Below are 23,302 nucleotides of genomic sequence, written 5' to 3'. Positions count from 1 at the left end.
ATCAATTTGAACATTTCCATTGATATGTGAAGTGTAAAATTGCTTTAGGAAATTTGTCTTAATTTACAAACATTGCAGTAATGAGTATGCATCTATTTTCATTCAAGTATCATCTATGCTGAACTCTGATATTTGAAAGTATTTATAGGGTGGGGTGTGGATCAGAGGTAGAGCATTTGCTTAACATTCATGAAGTTCTAGGTTTGATCCCCAGCAATATAAAGATGATAGCTGACCGATAGATAACAGATAGCTAGTTAGCTAGCTAGATAATCTTTGCCCATCTTAAGTGAAAATTTATGTTGTATATACCATTTTGTTGACATGTAAAAACTTTCACCAACTGTTGTCCGAGTAGCCATTTGTTAACTGGTATATTATTGTCATCAATTATAGTATTGGTTTATTTTATTTGTGAATTATATGTTAATATATCTACTTACTTAAACCTTTAGGATATCTATTTTATGTTTGCTGGTTTGTTTTCATAGAGGTGGAATTGCTTACATCAGAAAATTATTAGTACATACGAATGGTCCCTTTGGATTTCATACGTCGGTTCTCACAGACATAATACAACCTTTTGGAATAGATGAATACGGAAATATAGGAAGCTATTTGGTATATGGTTCTCTTAACATTTCATATTCTGGAAACAATTTGTACCACATTCATATTACAACAAAAGGTAAGTAAAAAGTATAGCCTATTTCTGGTGGTTACAAAAAATAAAGTTGCCTTCGGAGAAGACTTCATGTTTCTTTATAATATGTTTTAATAAGTGTGTGTGGGGTGCTGAACATTAGATATAAAGCCTTGTGTATGCTAAGCAAATACTCTGTCACTACAGTACTTGTTCAACTGACAACCACAGTTTACAGATACTTAGGTTGCAGGATCAATTGTTCATAATATAATAAACCACACCTACAACTTCACAACTATGTTCTCAGAAGTGCTTATTATTTATTACACTGAGACTTACTAGGTATTAAACAGTGATCAGAAGAAGTATGAGAAAATGGGATTTTTGTGTCAATTAAAAATACATTTGGAATTTAATTTTTAAAAACTTTTTAAAAAGGAGGACAGAAATGATGATGCAGCACCTTTCAATGTTAGCACTCACAAGGCAGAACTTTGTGAGTTTCAGGTCAGTCTGATGTACATATCAAGTTCCAAGCTAGGCAAGGAGGTATAGTAAGACTTTGTGTCAGTTTTTTTTCCCAAAGAATATGACAATGTTGCTCTACAAAATACAAATGAATTTGAATCAGGAAGTGGTGGCACATGAGTTTCAACTTTGAATCAGAGGCAGGCAGATCTCTGTGAGTTCAAGGCCATCCCTGGTCTACAGAGTGAGTTCCAGAACAACCAGGACTACACAGAGAAACCCTGTTTCAAAAAACAAAATAACAAAAAAGAGAATTTGAATCTCTGTTATAAAGGATGATTCTATTTCTAATTATTATCTGATAGGTACACAAAAGAGGTTGATGGGGTTTGGGGCTAGATAGATAGCTCAGTGATTGAAAGTATATACAGCTTGAGGGGAAGATTCCAAGTTCAGTTCCCATCACCAACCTCAGGCACTCAAAACAGTCCAGAACTACAACTTCAAGGGATTCAATGCCTCGACTCTGTGAGGGCACCTATGCTCACATGCACAAACACACATAATTACACATAATTAAAACCTTTTTAATTTAGTGAAGGATTTAGGATGCACTCTGAGTAACTGGGATACCATTAGAGGGACTTACTAGAAAACAACTGGTTCGATTTTAGTTTGGCAGGGGATATAGACAGGCCACAGAGGAAAGCAGAGATGCAAGCCAAAGGCAAGTCATGGGGTGGGAGATCATGCCAAATTTTAGGATCCTATGTTTCCAGTTATCAAGACTTCATCTTGTCAAGTGAAGCATGCACAAGATTCTAGATTCAATCTACAGCCCACAAAGAGAGGTAAAGACAGAGTGACAGAAAGTGGTTCACTCCTGAACCCTAGCACACTCAGACAGGAGAATCATGAACTCAAGGTAAGCCTCAACTACATAGCAAGAACCTGTATTGTTATTCTTTTATTGAAAAAAAGCACAAAATATATTTTGATCGTTTCCCCTCTGCCCAACTCTTCCAAGATCCTCCCCAGCACTCTAGTCTAGCAACTTTATGTTCCTTCCCTAAAAACAAACAATACACAATCCTCCTCACAAAAACAGAAACTAAAATATGTAAACCAAAAAACCAGTAAGACAAATAATGCCATAACAAAGCAAAGTAAGAAAAAACATCCTACTGAGTTTGTTTTCTGTTAGCTAACTATTCCTGGGCATGAGACCTACCCTGCCTGAGCAGTGTGTGTGTGTGTGTGTGTGTGTGTGTGTGTGTGTGTGTGTGTGTGTGTGTGTGTGTGTGTGCGTGTGTGTGTGTATGTGTGTGTGTGTTTTCCCGTATCTACTAAAATAAGTGTATTTGATGAAGGCTGAGTGAGGCACTGATACATAGGTATCAAAAAAGTCATTAAAAGTTACTTTATTACCACGATCCTTTAGCAGAATAATCATATTTGATTTTTTTCCTAGGCCCATAGCATGTATAGCCTCAAGTTCTTCACCACTTTAGTAGTGTCAGGTGTGAGTTCTATATCATAGAGTGAGCCTCATATCCAATAAGAAAGTGGTTGGTTACCTCCATAATGTTTGTTCAGTACTGTACCAGTAAGTGGTTGTTTACCTCCATAATGTTTGTGTCAGTATTGTACCAGTAAGTCTTGCAGACAGATCACTGGTGTAGAACACAGGATCTGTAGCTGGGTTGATAATAAACTTTCTCTTCTGGTAGCATGCGTGCAGAGTACCTTCTAGTGCCACAATCAGGAATCACTAGGCATGAATTTTCTAGTTAGGTACCACCTTGACTTTTCTGTTTCCAATGAGATATATTAAATGTTGTCTTCATCAAAGGGCCTTACCATCAGTTTTTGGAGAGTAAACAGTACCCTTGGCAATAGCCTGTGGTGTTTGTGGCTTTGCACAGACCCTTTGAGCCAACAATTCAACAGGATGTAACCCATTCCTGGCACTGAATGTTTTACATGGTGGAATAAGATGTCTAGTTGGAGCATTGTCTTCCTCATTAATTGGTGATTGCATTAGATTCCTTTTATATGTGCATATATTTTAGGCACAGTAGTATGTTACCTTATGGCTTTTAAATGACCTTTGATGTTAATCATCCCTCCAGTATTTTCCTTTATTTTACCTGTCTCTTGCATCTTAATTCCTATTGAATCCTCCTATTTTAGTTTCCCTTTGTAGCTCCATAATAATGTATTCTATATATCTGGATCTTCTTTCTCCATCTTTTAGTTAGTTTGGCTAAAGATATTTCAATCTTCTATTTTCTCTAAGAACCAACTCTTCATTTCAGTATATTTTTTGTATTGTTTTTATTGTTGTTTTGTTTCTATTTCATTGATTTCAGTCTTTGGGTTGATTACTTCTTACTGTATATTCTTTTGGGGTATTAATTCTTCTTGTTGTTCTAGAGCTTTCAGATGTGCCACTAAGTTACTGTAAACTTGCCTCTTACAATTAACTGCCTTCATTATGTCCCATATGTTTGGGTTTGTTGTGTTTTTATTTTTTTCTTAATATCTGTCTTGATCCATTTTCCATTCAGTGGTGAGTTTGTGTCCATAAGTTTGTATACTTTCTGTTGTTGTTGATATCCAGCTTTAATACATGCCAGTCAGATAGGATGCATGGTATTACTTCAATTTTCTTCTCTTGAGAATTTCTTTGTATCTAAGTACTTGGTCAATATTGAAGAAAGTTCCATGAGCTGCTAAGGAGAAAGTATATTCTTTGTTTTTGGGAAAAATAATCTATAGATGTCTGTCAGGTTCATTTCATTCATGATATTTATTTCAAGCATTTGTCTCTTTAGTTTTTGTCTGGAAGACGTGTCTATTGGTGAGAATGGAGCATTGACATCACCCACTATCACTGTGTGGGGGTCAGCATGGGATTTTAACTGTAGTAGTGTTTCTTTAATGAACTATGGTGTCCTTGTATTTCATGCATAAATGTTCAGAACTGCCTTATCATCTTGCTGGATTTTTTCTTTGAGTATGTAGTGCCCTTTATTGACTCTTTTGATTAGTTTTAGTGTGAAGTATATTTTGTCTGATGATAAATTCCTACATCTGTTGCTTGGAATACCCCTTTTTATCCTTTTATATTGAGGTGATGCCTATTCTTAATGGTGAGATGTGTTTCTTGGATGCATCATACAAAAAATGGATTCTGTTTTCAAGTCCAATCTGTTAGTCTGAATCTTTTTATTAAGAAAGTGAGAACATTAGTATTGAGAATGATCAATGTGCAGTGTTTGTTGATCTCTGTTATTTTGTTTCTATGGTGTAGGTCTTTTCTCCCTCTTGATTTACTGTTCTGGGATTATGTATTCCTTGTGTCTTCTTAGGTGTAGCTAACCTCTTCAGATAGAAATTTTTCTTTTGTGCCTTCTGTAGATCTGTATTGGTAGATAGAAATTGCTTATATTTGGTTTTATCATGGAATGTTTTTCTTTCTCCATTGATTGTGAATGATAGTGTTGCTGGATATAGTAGCTGGGGCAGGAATTTGAGGTCTCTCACATTTTGTAGAGCATCCATCCAGACCTTTTGACATTCAGAGTTTCTATCAAGAAGTTGGTTGTTACTCGAGCCTGGGTATTGAAAATATTCAAGGTCATGCCTTTATAGCTTTCACTCAGGGTTTGCAAGGAGATGCCACAATAAACTTAGGATCTAAGTCTGAGGAAAAGAATCATCTAGCACACACATTTTTTCATACTTGTGCTCTTTATTGTTCTCTCTTTAATGTTCTCTATTCTAATTCTTTTGTCCTAATGTCTATAATTTCTTAGCTCTAATTCTGTCTTAATTCTTATTACAATTCTAATTCTCTGTTTCATTCTTTGTTCTTTTCTTCCTCTTCATGTTTCTACCTACTTATTTTTCCTACAGTCTTGTCTTATTACATTTCTTCTCATTTTCTGCCAGTTACTACCTACTTCTCTAGTCCTCTCTTTTTTCCAAATGTCTCTTCTTCTCCTGTCATTCTGCTGTGCTATAAATGTTTCCAGATAATATACTTATAGTCAGAAATTCTCTAGCTCTAACCTGGTGCAAAGCCAAATTTCTTCAGGTCATAGAAACAAATAAAAATTGTACATAAAGTGGTAACTGTCAGCCTTACTTTATGGTTCAAAGTGGGAGGCTAAGCCTCCAAGAACTTCTAAAGGAGAAAGGGGAGTTAATTAAGAGAGAGGCTAAGTCATTAAGGAAACCTAAGAGGGGAATACATATGTTTTACTATTTTCTTAAATGTCACTAGGTAAATAAGCTAAATGTTAATGTAGGGTTACCTTGGGATAGCACTTCCCTATATGCTGGTAGAGTGAATCCTGGACACTCCTGTTCTATAGCTCTCTGAGACCTATGACTCAATAACTTCAGACATGCCATAATTCTTGTCCTTGAATGTCTCTTTTGTCTGGATACTAACATGGGCCAAGTGTCTGCCAAGGAAGATAATTTCAGGAGGACAGACTTCTTTTTTTTCAGTTATAAAATGTTTGGCCAATGGCTCAGGCGTCTTATTGGCTAGCTCTTTCTTAATTATTATCCCATTTCTATTAATCTGTGTAGCTCCATGTGGTGGTGATGCACGTCTTTAGTTCCAGCAATCGTCAGACTTACAAGTTTATACAAAGAACTGGTTGAGAGAGTAAGGGTATTGACTGCGGTTACTTTCTTGCTAGAATCACGCATTGCTTGGGGCAGTCATCCAACATACACATTTATAGGGGAAATTATGCCCAGTAAACAACACATTGTAGTGCTATGGGAAAACCCCCAAGTTGTAATGTGAGGGAAAGAGCTCTTCATTCACATTTCTCTCAAGAAATTTGCAGTGGGGGCAGCTGACACATTCAGAAGGCAGAATTCTTTATTGCCTTGCTGCTAAGGTTAATGAGATGTGCATCTCTGGTGACAATATTTCTAATCACCTTGCTAAATGGGGTCTTGTCCTTCAAGAGATAAGCATCTCTGATGGATTGACCCCTAAAATATGTGCTGAACTCTCATTGTATAAATCTGTGAGCCATAGCACCTGCCTTTATACATGACTCAGTCTTTTCCCCTTGCAACACTGAATAACCTTTCTTTGTTCTTTACATTTAGTGTTTTGATTAATATGTATCATGAGGAATTTCTTTATTGATTCATGCACCTCCTTTAAGTTAGGGAAAATTTCTTCTATGATTTAAAGTATTTTTGAAAAGAATTTTGTGTCTTTTACCTGAGTTTCTTCTCATTCCTGTATCCCTGTTATTCATAGATAGGTCTTTTCAAAGTACCCTAGATTCCCTGGACATTTGGGGGCCTATATGTTTTATGTTTAACAGTTTCTTTAACTGATCTATCCATTTATTTCACCTTGTTCATATTTGTTTCAACACCTGCTGATGTGGGATGTCCTTCTGTGTATGTTTCTCTTAATAGTTGACAAATAAAACAGTTTGGCCAATAGAGGTAGGAAGACAGGTAGTACTCGGAGACAAGGAGAATTCTGGGAAAGGTAGGCAGAAAGAGACCTCAAAGTGATGCCATGTAGCCAAGGAAGTAGTAACAGGTCTGGACATACTGGAGAATATTAAGCTACACAGGATAGTTTGTTATATGATATTTATTTAGGGAGAAGTCACTTACATGAGAAGCCGAGAACCGAGGTTAGCTCTCCACTGGTCTCTGAGACTTGGCCGGAACCCCAAGTATTAGAGAATCTCCCCTGCATAGCCCTTTATTTCCCATGTCTGTATACACCTGTAGCCATGCCCAAAGTGGGCATGGTCATTGGCACAAGTCTCTAAGATCCCCTTTTGGTCTAAATAAAAGATTTAGTCTTGAAACAAAACTAAATTGTGTTGATATACAAAATGTCTCAAACATATAAAGTATATATTCATAGAAGATGATAAGGATATTTATGCATAGAAAGAAGACTTTACACATTATGATGAATTGCAATAAACAAATTATAAAGATCTTTCCCTACTTGGACCCTTCTCCGATAAGATAAGACCATGGGGAAATACTTAGATTAATAGAAAGGGGTTAATAATTAAGACAGAGCTAGCCAATAAGAAGCACGAGCTATAGGCCAACAGTTTTTTAATTAATATAGAGTCTGTGTGCTTATTTGGGGCTAAAACAGCAGCAGGACCTGGTGGGACAAGAAATTCCAGCTACGAAATGATACCCAGTGAGTATTTCCACATAAAATCTGACAAAAGTTTTAAAAGGGACTCTATAAACAAAATCAAGCATGACTTCTTGGTAGCAGCATTTCCTCATGTGGGCTCTGTTTGCTAGAAACAAGCAGAGGCTCGTGGCTCCTTTAAGAGAGGCTTCTTGATTCAGTATAAGCAACAAATACCACACAGCTCTTTTAGGAGGCTGTGCTACCAAACAGGTAAATGGTGTGTACAGCAGCTAGTGGCAGCAGTGACCATATCACCAAGCCGCACAGCTTGTCCATGGCAGATTTAGCTTTTAGTCATACAGACAAAAAGGTTTAAAAGTTGAGGCAGTGAGCACATGCCCCCTCCATGTTGGAAAGCCAGCAGCTAATACATCTGCTTTAATTTTAGCCACACTGTTTGGAAGATAATAGACTCATGGCCAGAAAAAGACAGAGATACACACAAAAGACAGATTCAGATGAAGAAAAACCTCTAAAGGGTTTATAGTGTGTTTAAAAATATACATAGGCTTGGGAGAAAAAAGGAAAAGGATAAAGTGGTTAAAAAGTAATAGTTGGGCGTGGTGGCCACACGCCTTTAATCCCAGCACTCGGAGGCAGAGCCAGGGAGATCTCTGTGAGTTAAAGGCCAACCTGGTCTACAGAGTGAATTCCAGGACAGGCAAAAGTACAAAGAAAAACCCTGTTTCAAACAAACAAACAAACAAACAAACAAAATTAAAAGAAATAGAGTAAAGATGGAAAGTACACAGAGAGTCTGGGATACTCTATGTTACTGTGTTATCTTTGAATTGTTTGATTGCTGGGAAAAGAGCAACAGCTGCTAACAGACATTTGATTATAAATGCTGCTGGTTTAATCCAACCTGTATATTTTGAAAATATTTTTACTTCAAAATTTAAGTCTAAGGACAGGTTAGTTTGGAAAAGAGGTTCTGTTTTTTGCTTCCACAGAAAATGAAAAACTGTGGATTCCTTCCAGACTAATATGGTTTGATCAAACAAGGCCCCTTGAAGCAGTGGGCCTAGTGATCCAACATCCAAAACAGCTGAGATGATGTAGCCTTCAGACTACTCCAGTCAAGATTTTGCTAGGTTTCTTGGTTTTCTAAGAATCCCATGGCATTGACAGCACCCCAAAACATCAGGAATCAGTTTGTAGAGAACTATGGCAAAATTCCCAAATATTGCTTATAAATGTTTGTTTTCATTGGTTAAATGATTAATGACCAAAACCAATCTCTTTCTAAAGGAAAAAAGGGAAAATATGATATAGAAATTAATACCTTGCATTGGTATGGATTTTGATTTATTGACAAATTTAAGTTCAATTTGTTATAGGTATATTTCTCCTCTTGTTGAGATATTGTGTATATAACTCTATTAAAATGTAATGTATAATTAAATACAGATTATATATAGTTACCTATAGTAGTCAAAACGTATAGTTAGGTTAGTTAGATTTTCTAGATAAACAGATATATTTGAGATGGATAGGTAGTCTTCAAATATTGCAAAGACCTTCAGAATGTGTAATTTAAAATGGATTATTAGGGTTTTTCATGAATGTGAGACACAACTGCTCCTGGCAACACCAATTACATCAGAACGAAAGATGGGCATCAAAGAAACTTGATATGGAGTAGGTTTCAATATGACAAGTCTAGCCATTTGGGCAAGAAACTGCTCTTGGCTGGACTGTTTGATTGTATTCTGTGTAAACTAGACATGAAGGACCCACAGGAAAATGATTGTTGAACTTGACAAAACAAGATGAGGCAGTTCTGTAGGGTTCCTGCTTCAGAGAAGAGTCTGCTAGACATTCTGCAGGACATAGAGAAAAATAATTGACAAACTGCCAATACAGATGAACAGTTTAAAATTTCCCATTTTTCTGAAGTCTGCCAGAACCACTAGGCCTGTAGGTGAAGATAGATGCTCCAACATTAAAGAACAACTTTGGGTGTGTCTCTGTCAACTGTAGAGTTTATATATTATCCTTCTGAGGTCTTTGATGGAGTTGAAGACAGATAGTTATGGTTATGGTTTTCTTTAGTTGCGATAAAAGATAGGTTACCTATAAGACTTGAGACTCACAAAGACAGGGATAGACAACAGAGAGGCAACCAAACAGCTACATCACTAGCCTGTATTGCTTTGAGGATGGTTTACTTGGACAACCTTGAATAACCATTTGAAAAGCCCGGTACTGCGATGTTTTAGGCTATGATTTTTGTGGGGAGCATTGTCAGCCAAAATTATATATTATATATATAATTTTAGGTAAGTATAAAGTAATATCATTCCTTGAGGTCTTATCAAGCAACCTTGGTGTTTTTTGTTCCTGTCCTTCCTTCCTTCCTTCTATATTGACTTCCCTCCCTGTAAAGAGAAGCCTTCCTGCCAACCTAGTTCCAGAGCCACATCAGTCCCAAATGAACACACAGGAGGCTATATTAATTATGAAGCTGTTGGCCTTGCTTGTTTCTTACTGGCTAGCTCTGACTTAAGTATTTATAACATAATTGCTAATCTAAGTATTTCTCTTACAGGAGAGGTTTCTGGGCTTCCTACACCATGGCGTTACATCCTGACTTCCTGTGTTTCTCCTTCCCAGAGTCCTCCTGGACTCCTAGTCCTACCTATCTTGGTTCTCTATTGGTCAACAGTGCTTTATTGACAAATACACAGGACTTCCCCCATCATCTCCTCTTTTCTGTCTAAACAAAAAGAAAGGTCTTAACTTTAACATAGTTAAATTATATATAACAGAACAGTTATCAAGCAAGAACACAGTTACAATATTTTAGCAAGATTTAAAGAAAATATCCATCCAATCCTTGTGAGTCCAAAGTCCTATATGTAGCTTATCTTTTATCATAACTAAGGAAAACTATAACTATAACTATCTGCCTTCAACTCTATCAAAGACCACAGAAGGATAACATATAAACACTAGGATTGACTGAGACATCTTGCTACCTGAACAGTCATCCGAAGTTCCTCTGTAACGTTGGGGCATCCATCTTCAGCCCATAGGCCACAATGTGTCTAGAAGATTTCTCAGCAAAGCAGGAAATTTCAAACTGTCCATCTGCATTGGCAGTCTGTCAGTTATTTTTCTGTGTCCTGCAGAAAGTCTCGTAGACTCTTCCATGAAGCAGGAACCCTGTAAGACTGAGTTCAGCAGTCACTTTCCTATGGGTCCTGCATGTCCAGATTATACAACATTAAAAAGAGATTGGTTGTGATCATTAACCAATTATAAGCAATCCCATTTAAATGAAAACAAAGGTTTATAAACAAGATGAGAATTAGGACATCGCTCATTCCAAACTGCTTGGTGCTGGAAGGGGGCGCTGTTCATATCCTGGGGATCATGACAAAACTCAGAAACCTGTATAAGTCCTTAGTTTAAGGGTCTGTAAGACTGCATCATCTTAGCTGTTTCAGTTGTTGGAACATTGGTCCACTGCTTCTGGGGGTCTTGGTTCATCAAACCATAGAAGCCTGGAAGGAATCCTCAGATTTTCTTTTTCTGTAGAAACATAAATAAAAACTCTTTTTCCAAGTAACATATCCTTATACTTAAATTTTGAAGTCAAGGCATTTTCAAAAGATATAAGTTGAATTAATTCATCAGCATTTATAATCAAGTGTCCTTTAGCAGTTGTTCCTTTCTGAGCAATCAAAAAACTGAAAAACACAATAGCATACAGTATCCAGACTATCTGTGTATTTTCCATCTTTACGTGGCTTATTTATTTATCTATTATTACTTTATTTCTTTTACTTTTATTTATTTTTCTCTGAGACAGGGTTTCTCTTTGGAAATCTGCCTGCCTCTGCCTCTGCAGCAAATCCTACCGGCATGCGCCACCACATCCGGCTTCTCTATTCTTATTTGCCACTATGCTGTTTTTCTTTTTCTCTCTCAATCCTATGTATATTTTTAAACACACTGTAAATCTTTAGAGGTTTTTCTTCATCCAAGTCTGACGTTACTGTAAATCTTTATGTTTTTCTGGCCACGTGTCTTATCTGTTAAAACCGCGGCTGTTTAAACTGCTGTTTTTCCAAGATGGCGGGCGTAAGGGTGATTCCAGCCACAGTCTCAGTCTATGCTGAGATCCAGCAAAAGCTGCCGGCTTGGAGATGTGGTCACTGCCACTTCCAGCTGTACGTACATACCTTTCAATTGTTAGCAGAGCCTCTTAAAAGAACCTTGCTGTTTTTTTTTTTATGCTGAGTCAGGAAGACTCAAAGACTCCCTTAAGCGAGTCACGTGAGTCTCTGCTTGTCTCTAGCAAAACAGAGCCCACCTGATAAAAATGCTGCTACCAAAAAGTCCATGCTTTTATCCGTTCTTTTGTTTCTAAAATTCCCTTAAATCTTTTGCCTTTCTACGTGGAAATTCATCATCCCACTCCTGATCTCCATTATGTAAAGAGAAGCCTTTTCCATGTTGTTTTGACATACAAATACACACACAGAGATACATGTGGTATTTGTGTGTGTGTGTGTGTGTGTGTGTGTGTGTGTGTGTGTGTGTGTGTGTGCGTGTGTATGTACAACAGCCACTTCAACTATCTTGGAGTCTGGAATAGCAATTCCCAAGAATTGTTTTTACTCAGGATATCTCTGGCTATCCATGATCTGGTTCTCTATAAACTTTCGGGTATTTGTTTTCTATTTCTGTTAAAAATGTGGGTATTTTGGTTGATGTTACATTGAAACTGTAAATTAATTTTTCTAGGATTTGATTTTTTTCTATTTTTTGTGTGTCTTTCTCTGTCTCTTTTTTCAGACATTTGAAATTTTAGCCTCCTGGGCTAGTGTTATTCCAAGATATTTTGTTGTCGTTGATGGTGTTATAAATGGGTATGTCCATGATCTCTTCTCAGTATTTTTGCTGTTGATGACTTTTTAAGTTGATTTCATGTCCTTCTGAATTACTGAATTGGGTTATTGTTTCTAGGAGTTTGTTATGGACTTTTAGGAAATGCTTATGTATAATATTATATCACATACAAATGGGAATCATTTGACTTCCTTCTTTCCTATTTATATCCCTTTAATTTCCTTATCTTGTTCTATTGCTCTGTCTACTACTTCCAACAATATATTCAAAAGGAGTTGAGATAGTGGCCAATCTGGATTTGGTGAGAATATTTCAATTTTTGTGCATTTAGGATAGTATTGGCTGTGGATTTTTCATACATAGCCTTTATTATGTTGAGATAAGTTCCCTCTAGCCCTATTCTCCTTAAAAATTTTCTCATGAAAAAATATTGGGTTTTATCAAAGGCTTTAATGGCATCTATTTAGATGATCATGTGATTTTTGTCAGTAAGACCATTTGTATGATTTCTCATGCTTATTGATTTACATATGTTGAACCAACCTCATATTTTTTTTAAATAAAGCCAACTTGACTGTGGTGGATAATATTCTTAATAAGTACATCTATTATTTTTGCTTCCATTTTCTTGAGAACTATTGTATCTATGTTCATCAGGGATATCAGTCTGTAGTTTGTGTATTATTACTTAACTAGTTTGGGTATTATAGTAAGACTGATTTTATAGAACAAGTTTGTGAGTGTGACCTCAGCTTTTACTTTTCTGAAGTGTTTAAGAAGAATTAGTAGTAGTTCTTCTTTGAAAGTCTGGTAGAATTCTACTGACTCCATCTGGGTCCAGACTTTCTATTGTTAGAAGGTTTTCCTTACTGTTAGCTCATAAACAAAATATCACTACATTTCCCATTTTTGTCTAAAATAAATGTTTATAAGTAATATAAGAAAACTATATACAATATACACAGACAATAAATACATCAACAATGTCTAATCCATTTGCATATGACAAATTCATAGAAAATACTCCATATATATCCTATCTTCATGAGTAAAAAAGGTTGTACCTAATTCACTTTCTATTTTCTATTTTCATAATAAAATTATCTTTTTATGTCTCTCAACCTTTTATACTTTGTACCTCTTTAGTAACTATCTAGTCTTCAACTCCCTCAGAGACCTGAGAAGAAAATATTATCAGTGTGAGCAGGAAATGGGAGCAAATGACTTCCAAAAAATGTGAGAAATAACAAAAACAGCTTGCTGACTGGACAGTCAACCAAGGGCTTCCTGAAATTGTGGGGCATCCTTCACTGACCTAAAGGCCTAAAATATCTGACAGACTTTTGTATAAAGCAGAATTTTTGATTGACTGAACTGCTTTGTCTTGGCAAGGTTTGGCAGTCACCTCTTTTGTATCTTGCTTGTACAATTTGCATAGCATATTGTCAGTAGTTGAGGCAAGAAAGTATTCTTTCCCAGTGACTACTTTAAAGTAAATTCCATATGGAGTTTCTTCAATGCCCATCATCTTCTCTGAAGTTGAGTGGTGCTTCCATGAGCAAACATGTCTTATTGTTGTAAAAAAGAACCTATGCTATTAAAACATCTTAAATGCAATATTCTGTAGATCTCTGAAGTGATTGAAGATGACCTGTCTATCTGAAATATATCTCTTTTTGACCTTAAAAACATACTGAATATAACTACAAGTTAGAATGTAATGTTTAACTACTAACTTCCATTCCTTTATATCCTATTTAATTGGTAGTAATAACTTTCAAAACTAGAAATTTATATTAAATTGTTAAATGAGCTGTATAGGTGCAATGTCTTAAGCAAGTTAAGAAATGAGAAATGTGTGTATATTATGTTCTAACAAAATTAAATCTCAAATTTTTATTAATATACAAAATTTGTGTACAATATACAAAAGTCCAGTTCAATGTAAAATATTTAAAACTAGAAGCTGGTTTTTAAAAGTAGATTCAATAACGTACATTTTTATTCCATCGTATTAATATCCTCCTTTTTTTCTTTTCAAAACAAGAACCCTAAATCTGAACTCTTTTGCTTAGCTTTTCGTCCTGACCATTACCTATAATATTTTGTAGCCAATCCCCCCAAACTATGACACATATCCATAACCCGAAAGCAGGTGTCTTGGTTTTATATTTAATTACTGCTGTCTGGGGATGAGGGAATCTTTAGGGCATCCTGAAAAGAGAATTGTTGGGTTAATTGTGAATTCCTGGTAGAGGTAGCTATATCATTTGTTTTCTAGTCCTTGCATAATGGGAAAGTGCAGGACTTGTCTCAGTTTCTGGCTAGAGTAGACTGTGAAGCTAGATCATCTCAGCTATCTACCTCAAAACTGTTCTGAGCAGCTTGTAGTCCAAGGCTAATCTTTAGGTTATATTTCTCAGCTTAGTAGTATTATCTTAGTCTTGATGGAATCATCATTGTGGGGCCCATCATCCTTTTGGAGACTTCAAAGGTCACTGTTAGGCATGGTCATGGTTCACTGGGAAAAGTGATAGAGACTAAAACTCAAAATCATGTACAGAAAGGTAGAGGAAACATTTTTCTAGAATTAGTTAGTACTCTATATGGCCATTAATATCATGACAAAAACTTCAAGATGCATATGTACTAATCTTTCAAATTTTGAGATATTTATGCCTTAAGAAAAGCTGTTGAAGACTGAGCTGAACTCCTGGAATCCAGTTGCAGAGAGGGGTCAAGACCAGGCTAGAGAAACCCACAGGAACAGCTGACCTGAACAAAGAAGAGTCATGGACCCCAGACTGACAACTGTGAAATCAGTATAGGACTGACCCATACACCCTGAACATGGGTGTCAATTGCGAGGCCAGGGAAATCTATGGGGTCTCTGGTAGTGGATTTATCCCTAGTGTATGAATGGACTTTGGGAGCCCATTCCACATAGAGGGATAGTCCTAGGCCCAAATGATATGACAGACTAAAGATTTCCCCCATAGAATGCCTCACCCTCCATGTGGAGCAGAAAGCAGATGGGATAGGGCAATGGTTGGGGGCAGGGGAGGAGAAGAGGGAGAAGGAACTGGGATTGACATGTAAAACAGGCTTATCTATAAATTAAATTAAAAACACAAAAAAGAAAAGCTGTTGAAAATTAAATATAAGACTAATGAATTAAGAGATTTGTGGCAATAGCCTAGTCCTTCAATTTTTGTTTTTCTTCTGTCTTGTATTGGGGGCTCTTCCGAGACAGAGATTTTGGATTTTACTTTAATAAGCATGCTTGGGTTTTGAGAAGGAGAGATCCACACTTCCACTCTAAAGCCAGCTTTAGTTTTTAATTGGAGTGGAGTTACAAAAAACCTATTTGCATTATATATCTATATAGAACAGTAGAAACAAACATTTGAGAAGAGTTAAGAAATTTTATCCTGTTGTAAATGTGATATACCAATGGACCAATTTACTCTTTTTCTTGAGTTTTTTTGATGATTTATCTTTTTCTACACCTGACTCATTTGTCCAGTAGTTATCAGATTCCTTAGTGGGATGCTGTTATTCTCCTGAAAGGACGGAAACAAAAGCCTTCCCCAACCCTAATTTTGGGGAAGTTCTCTTTTGGCAAGTTATATCTTATCAAATGAAAAGTATTTGTTAGTTTTACAGGTTAGTTTCAATTACTCAGCCATATTGCTTGAGGAACTATCATCCCTTCTAATTAAGAAACCTCTCTTGTTTAAGTCGAATTTTTATCAATGTTGATGGTATCCATAGCTTTTCTTCTCTTATGGAAACAAAAGAAAACCCCTTCCCCAACATAACACATGTTCTGGTTTCCATTCTGAGGTCAACACATTGTTAAAGTATATTAGATGATTTAATTCCATAGTATTTTCTATTATCCAATGTCTCTCTGTAGCCAATGTTCCTTCCTGATTGGCATTTAGAAAATTCAAAGTTAATAAAGCGTTATGCAATCTATTTCTGGGGGTCTTTGTTATCCCTTTTGTTTATTTAACATATCCTTTAGACTTCAATTTGATCTTTCTGTAACTGCCTGCCCTGTAGGATTGTGTAGTATACCTGTAATATGCTTTATATTATAAAGTAAAAAACTGTTTCATTTTTTAGAGACATTTGATGAAGCATCGTGACATTGATTTATACAGGTATACCCATGATGGTCATAATATCTAGTAGATGTGTGATTATAGAACCAACCTTTCCAGAACACAAAGCAGTTGCCCATTGAAATCTTGAATAGGCATCAATGGTGTGGTATAAATACTTTAACTTTCCAAATCATTCAAAATGGAACACATCATTCTGCCAGATTTTATTTATTTATTTAATTTTTTTATTTGTTTTTTTGAGACAGGGTTTCTCTGTATTGTTTTGGAGGCTGTCCTGGAACTCGCTCTGTAGACCAGGGTGGCCTCAAACTCATAGAGATCCACCTGCCTCCATCTCCCGAGTGCTGGGATTAAAGGCGTGCGCTACCAACGCCCAGCCATTCTGCCAGATTTTATTCCTTTGAGTACCCTTTGGGTTACTACCTGCAGGTAGTATAGTTTGGCCATATAAATAACAAGTAGGACATATCCTTATAATTCTCTGACTTGTTGTCACATGATGGGAAAGCCTTTTTCTTAAACATTTGCTACTGAAATGATTGTTTTTTTAAATGAAATTCTGAGGCCTCCAGCACATTTCCACTCAGTAGTTGATCAACTTCTTCATTAGCTTGTGCTAGAGTACCTGGCAGACCCATCTGGGATGAGATGTGTGATAAATAAATATATATATATATATATATATATATATATATACATACATATGGATGGATGGATGGATGGATGAATATATTCCTAATTATGCCTTGTAACTGAATAAACAATAAAGTCAAATCTGGTATATATTTCAGTGGTTTCAATATGCAAAACAATTCTTCCTGCATATTACAAATTAGTAACTATGTTGAGAGGTTCCATAAAATTCATTCATTAACACTATAAGAATAGCATATAATTCTGACTTTTGGACAGAATCATAAGGACTTAGATCCACTTTACTTAAATTGTCTGATTTGCAACCTGCCTTTCCTGATTTATTTGCATCAGTGTAGGATGTAGAGGCTTCAGAAATTGTTGTTTCCCATACAATGTGAGGAAGGAACCAGTTAGTTCTCTTTATAAGTTGAATTCTCTTGATTTTGTGATATTTGTTGTTAATCTCTCCCAAAAACTTACTTCAATCTCCTTGCCAGGGTTCTGCCCATAATTTGTCAATTTCATACTTATTAAAAGGTACTATAATTTCTGTTAGGACTATTCCTGCTAATTAATGAAGTCTCGGTTTTCCTTCTAGAATTAACTAAGAGACATTTTACAAAAAGTTTTAAATTTTTTACTCAGCTTATGTGGTAATAAAGATCCATTCTAATATATCTTCCTTCTGCCTTACAATTCCTGTGGGGGATGCTTAGAGGATAATAGGACCTGAATGCAGTTAAGCTTCAGACCCACATGATCCACATGTGCATTCTATAATTTCTCTTCCACCAAATCCAATTCTCTGCCAGCTTTGGCTAATAATTTCCTGGAACTTTTTGTCCTTGCCACTCTCTAATGCTTTGGTTAAATTAATCAGTTGATCAGGTTTTATCCCAATAAAGTGTCATAGATGGGAAATGTCTCCTATCAATCTTTGAAAGTCATTAAGAGTCTGCAATCAATCTCTCCCAATTTGTACCCTTTGAGGTCTAATTTTCTGTATACCTATTTTATATCCTAAATAATTAATAGTATCTCATCTTTGTATTTTTCCAGGAGCAATTTGTAATCCTCAACAAGGCAAAATTTTTTTCTTCCAACATTCTTTCTAAAAAATTCTACATTTGAGTCAACTAGTAAATATCATCCATCTAATAGCGAATTATAGATTGAGAAAATTGCGTATGCATTAGTTCCAATATCTGACTTACAAAATTTTGGCACCGATTGGCCTGTGGGAGAACCTTCCACTGATATCGCATGAAAGGCTGAGTATTATTATAAGTTGGCAGCTTGAAGGCAAATTTTTCTCTGTCTTTTTCTTGTAAAGGTAAAGGGAAGAAGCAGTCTTCTAAATAAATGACTGTAAGAGGCTATCCTTACAATAAGGAAGGCAAAGGAATTCTAGACTATTTTCCAGATTTTTAAAAAAATAACAAATACAGGACAATTGCAAGGACTGTTTGACTCATCAATAAGCTGAGCTTTAACTCCTCCTGTACCAGCTCTTCTAAAGCCTTCAGTTGCTCTGTTATTAAACGCCATTGTGCAACCCATTCAGGTTTGTCTGTCAACCATTTTAAAGGCAGCTGTTGTGCCCTGTTTTTCTACAGCTTGAATACTTAGTGACTGTTCTTTATAATATCTTGCAATATTTTTCCCAGAAACATACATTAAGTAATAGATTGTTTCTAAGACTGAGGGAATGGTTGGGCGGTGGTGGCGCACGCCTTTAATCCCAGCACTCGGGAGGCAGAGACAGGCGGATCTCTGTGAGTTCGAGGCCGGGCTGGACTGATAGTTTCCAAAACAATACAGAGAAACCCTGTCTCGTAAAAGCCAAAAAAAAAAAAGGCTGGGGGAATGTTAATCTGAGTATTCCATGTTGTTACATTCCATGATGTTACAAATCATGTCCTCATAAATTCATTGCCATGTTAACCACATATAGCTTTAATTTTGCTCTCTGTCCTTTTGGCCCTATACATTTGACCCATTTTGTGCTCTGTTTTACCTAAGATAAAGTTCCAATCCCTAAAAGCTGAACATGTACCTCCTGAAGAGACCAATTTGGAAACCAAGAGTGTGATGAAATTATTGTTACATCCATACCTATGTCTACCAAACCAGCAATAACAATCATTTATTCATATTTTTAATTTTGGTCTTTGCTCATTTATAGAAGTTTGACAAAATACCCACTTTATGGTTTCTCCTGTATTTTTTGTTCTCCCTCTATAGCTTTTCTATCATCCTTAGCAGTATTATATATGTATATATATAATTTAAATTAGAAACAATTTTATTTTACATGTCAATCCCAGTTCCCTCTCCCTCCCATCCTCCCATATCCCCAATGAACCCCCATCCCATCCCCCATTCACTCCTCAGGGAGGGTTAGGCCTTCCATGAGGGATCATTAAAATCTGTCAAGTCACTGGGGCAGGGCCTAGGCCCTTCCCTGTGTATCTAGCCTGAGAGAGTATCCCTCCATGGAAGATGAGCTCCCGAAGTCCATTTGTGTACTAGGGCTAGGGATACATCCTGATTCTACTGCCAGAGGCCCCATAGACTGCCCAATGCTCCTAACTGACACCCACATTCAGGGAGCCTGGTTTGGTCCTATGTTGGTTCCCCAGATGTCAGACTGGAGTCCATGAGTTCCCACTTGCTCAGGTCAGCTGTTTCTGTGGGTTTTCCCAGCATGGTCTTCACCCCTTTGTTCGTCACTCCTACCTCTCTGAAACTGGATTCCAGGAGTTTGGCACAGTGCTTGGCTGTGGATCCATGCTTCTGCTCCAATCAACTACTAGATGAAGGCTCTAGGATGGCATATAGGGTAGTCATTAATCTCATTATCAAAGAAGAGCATTTAAGGTAGCCTCTGGATTATTGCTTAGATTGTTACTTGGGGTCAGCTTTGTAGATTTCTGGACATTTCCCTAGCACCAGATTTCTCTTAAAACCTATAATGGCTCTCTCTATTATGGTATCTATTTTCTTGCTCTCCTCTGTTCTTCCCCTGACTCATCTCCCCTCCTTTTCTCCCCTTCTCTTTCTCCCAAATCTCTCTCCCCTCCTCCCATGCACTGAGTTACCACAGGAGATCTTGTCCCTTTCCCCTTCTCTGGAGGACCATGTATATTTCCCTTAGGGTCCTCCTTGTTTCCTAGCTTCTCTTTCAGTGTGGACTGTTGGCTGGTACTCCTTTGCTCTAAGACTAAAATCTATATATATAAGTACATACCATGGCTGTCTTTTTATGACTGGGTTACCTCACTCAGGATGGTTTCTTTTAGTTCCATCCATTTGCCAGTGAATTTCAAGATTCCATTGTTTTTTTTTTACTTTTAAATTAAATTTAAATTTAAATTAGAAACAAGGTTGCTTCACATGTCAATTCCAGGTCCCTCTCCCTTTGATTCCATTGTTTTTTTCCACTGAGTAGTCTCCATTGTGTAAATGTGCCACATTTTCTCCATCCATTCTTCAGTTGAGGGGCATCTAGGTTGCTTCAAGGTTCAGGCTATTACAAATGATGCTGCTATGAACATGGTTGAACAGATGTCTTTGTTGTATGAATGTGCATCTTTTGGGTATATGCCTAAGAGTAGGATTGCTCGATCTTGTGGTAGACTGATTCCCATTTTCCTGAGGAACTGCTATCCTGATTTCCAAAGTGGCTCAAAGGCCTCAACATGAATCCAGCCACACTGAACTTCTTATAAGAGAAAGTAGGTGGTACCCTCAAATGAATAGGTACAGGAGGCTGCTTCGTGAATATAACACCAGTAGCACAAACACTGTGATCGACAATTAATAAATGGAACCTCCTGGAACTGAGAAGCTTCTGTAAGGCAAAGAACACAGTCCACAAGATAAAACAACAGTCCACAGAATGGGAAAAGATATTTAGCAACCCCATATCTGACAGAGGGCTGATTTCCAAAATTTACAAAGAACTCAAGAAGCTAGTCACCAAAACACCAAATAATCCAATTAAAAAGTGGTGTACAGAACTAAATAGAGAATTCTCAAGAGAGGAATCTAAAATGACTGAAAGACACATTTAAAAAGTGCTCAGCATCCTTAGCCATCAGGGAAATGCAAATGAAAGCAACTATGAGATGTCATCTTACTCCTGTAAGAAAGGCTAAATTCAAAAACACCAATGACAATTTATGCTGGAGAGGATGTGGAGAAAGGGGAACACTCCTCCACTGCTGGTGGGAGTGCCAACTTGTACAGATTTCTCTTTAAACCTATAGTGGCTCCTTCTATTGGTGTGTCTCTTTTCTTACTCTCCTCTATTCCTCTCCCCACTCAACCTTCCTGATCCCTCCTATTCTCTTCTCTCCTCTTCTTTCTCCTACCTCCCTCTCCCTTGCCCCATGTTCCCCATTTGTTCAAGAGCTCTTGTCCATTTCTGCTTCACTGGGAGACATGTATGTCTCTATATCTTCCTTGTTTCCTAGATTCTCTGGAGGTGTGGATTGTAGACTGGTAGTCCTTTTCACCATGTCTAAAATCCATATATGAGAGAATACATACCATGTTTGTCTTTTTGTGACTGGGTTGCCTCACTCAGGAAGGATGGTTTCTTCTACTTCCATCCACTTGCCAGCAAATTTCAAGATTCCATTGTTTTTTTCCGTTGAATAGTACTCCATTGTGTAAATGTACCACATTTTCTCTATCCACTCTTCAGCGGAGGGGCATCTAGGTTGCTTCCAGGTTACATCTAGGTTACAAATAATGCTGCTATGAACATAGTTGAACAGATGTCCTAGTTGTATGAATGTGCATCCTTTGGGTAATATGCCTAAGAGTGGAATTGTTGTATCTTGAGGTAGACGGATTTCTATTTTCTGGAGAAACAGCCATACTGATTTCCAATGTGGCTATTAAAGTGAGCACTCCCACCAACAGTGGAGAAGTGTTCCCCTTTCTCCACATCCTCTCCAGCATAAACTATCATTTGTGTTTTTGATTTTAGCCATTCTGACAGGTGTAAGAGGATAGGAGCATACCTAAGCATAATGAAGGCAGTATACAGTAAACTGACAGCCAACATCAAACTAAATGGAGAGAATCTCAAGGCACCAACATCAAACTAAATGGAAAGAATATCAAGACAATTCTTCTAAAATCAGGGACAAGGCAAGGGTTGTCCACTCTTTTCATATCTCTACAATATTGTACTTGAAGTTCTTGCTAAAGAAATAAGACAAGAAAAGAGATCTAGGGGATAAAAATTAAAGGAAGAGGTCAAACTTTTACTATTTGCAGATGGTATGATAATTTACATAAATGATGGAAAAATTCTACCAGGGAACTCCTACAGCTGATTAACACCTTTAGCAGGGTGCTGGATGTGGACATTACAAGCCTGCAGATAGATCCATACCTATGCTATGCACAAAACCTAAGTCCAAATGGATCAAAGACCTCAACATCAATCCAGTCACACTGAACCTCTTAGAAGAGAAAGTGGGAGGTACCCTTGAATGAATAGACAATATGGTTTCTTAAAATAGGCATTATGTTCTGTAGTTGCCCTGGGAAGGAGTTTCCTCCATGATGATAGGAAACAACTAAAATAAATGTGGCATAGGGACCTGTAAGAGACCCCTCCAGGAGTTTCCAGACAGCCAAACATTACCTTGAGTGTCCCTTGTTGACTTGCATTCATTAATTCAATGCCTGTCTTTGGGACACCTTTTGCATATTCCAGAAGGAAGGGGCATTCTGTTTGTGTTATTCTTAGAAAAAAAACATTGCTTTTAGGAACACCCTGTTTACAGTCCCTTTGCCACAGTTGAAACATTTGACAGTTCGATGATTCTTCAAATCTCTAGAAACACATCCAGGGGACTAGTGGGTTTGATAGGAGACATGTTGTCTTGGTTCTTCACATTGTTTTGAGTTGCAATTTGTCTGAGCATGTGGTTGTGTGTCTAATGTAATAATTTTTGGATATATGCCTAAGAGTGGAACTGCTGAATTTTTTGGTAGACAGAATTCCATTTTCCTGAGGAATCTCCATACTAATCTCCAAAGTGGCTGTACAAGTTGGCACTCCCACCAACAGTAGAGGAGTGTTCCCCTTTCTCCACATTCTCTCCAGCATAAATTGTCACTGGTGTTTTTGATTTTAGCCATTTTGGAGTAAAATGGCATCTCAGAGTTGTTTTGATTTGCATTTCCCTAATGGCTAAGGATGTTGAGCACTTTCTCAAGTGTCTATCAACCATTTTAGAGTCCTCTATTGAGAATTCTATATTTAGTTCTGTACCCCAATTTTAATTAGATTATTTGGTGTTTTGGAGACTA

The 23,302-nt window shown here is 37.0% G+C and overlaps 1 protein-coding gene across 1 annotated transcript in view; it reads left to right on the top strand.

The window, feature by feature from the left end:
* LOC101840898 (cation channel sperm-associated protein subunit beta) overlaps positions 1–23,302 on the top strand; it is a 177,062-nt gene that overhangs the window by 125,200 nt on the left and 28,560 nt on the right. Inside the window, exon 18 of the mRNA XM_040742620.1 lies at positions 492–688. Coding sequence (XP_040598554.1) covers positions 492–688 — 197 coding nt within the window. The remainder of the gene's footprint in view (positions 1–491; positions 689–23,302) is intronic.

This window comes from Mesocricetus auratus, unplaced genomic scaffold (genome assembly GCF_017639785.1).
Source record: "Mesocricetus auratus isolate SY011 unplaced genomic scaffold, BCM_Maur_2.0 Super-Scaffold_15014, whole genome shotgun sequence".
In the NCBI taxonomy this organism is placed as follows: Eukaryota; Metazoa; Chordata; class Mammalia; order Rodentia; family Cricetidae; genus Mesocricetus; species Mesocricetus auratus.
This window is presented reverse-complemented; position numbering and strand designations above follow the sequence as displayed.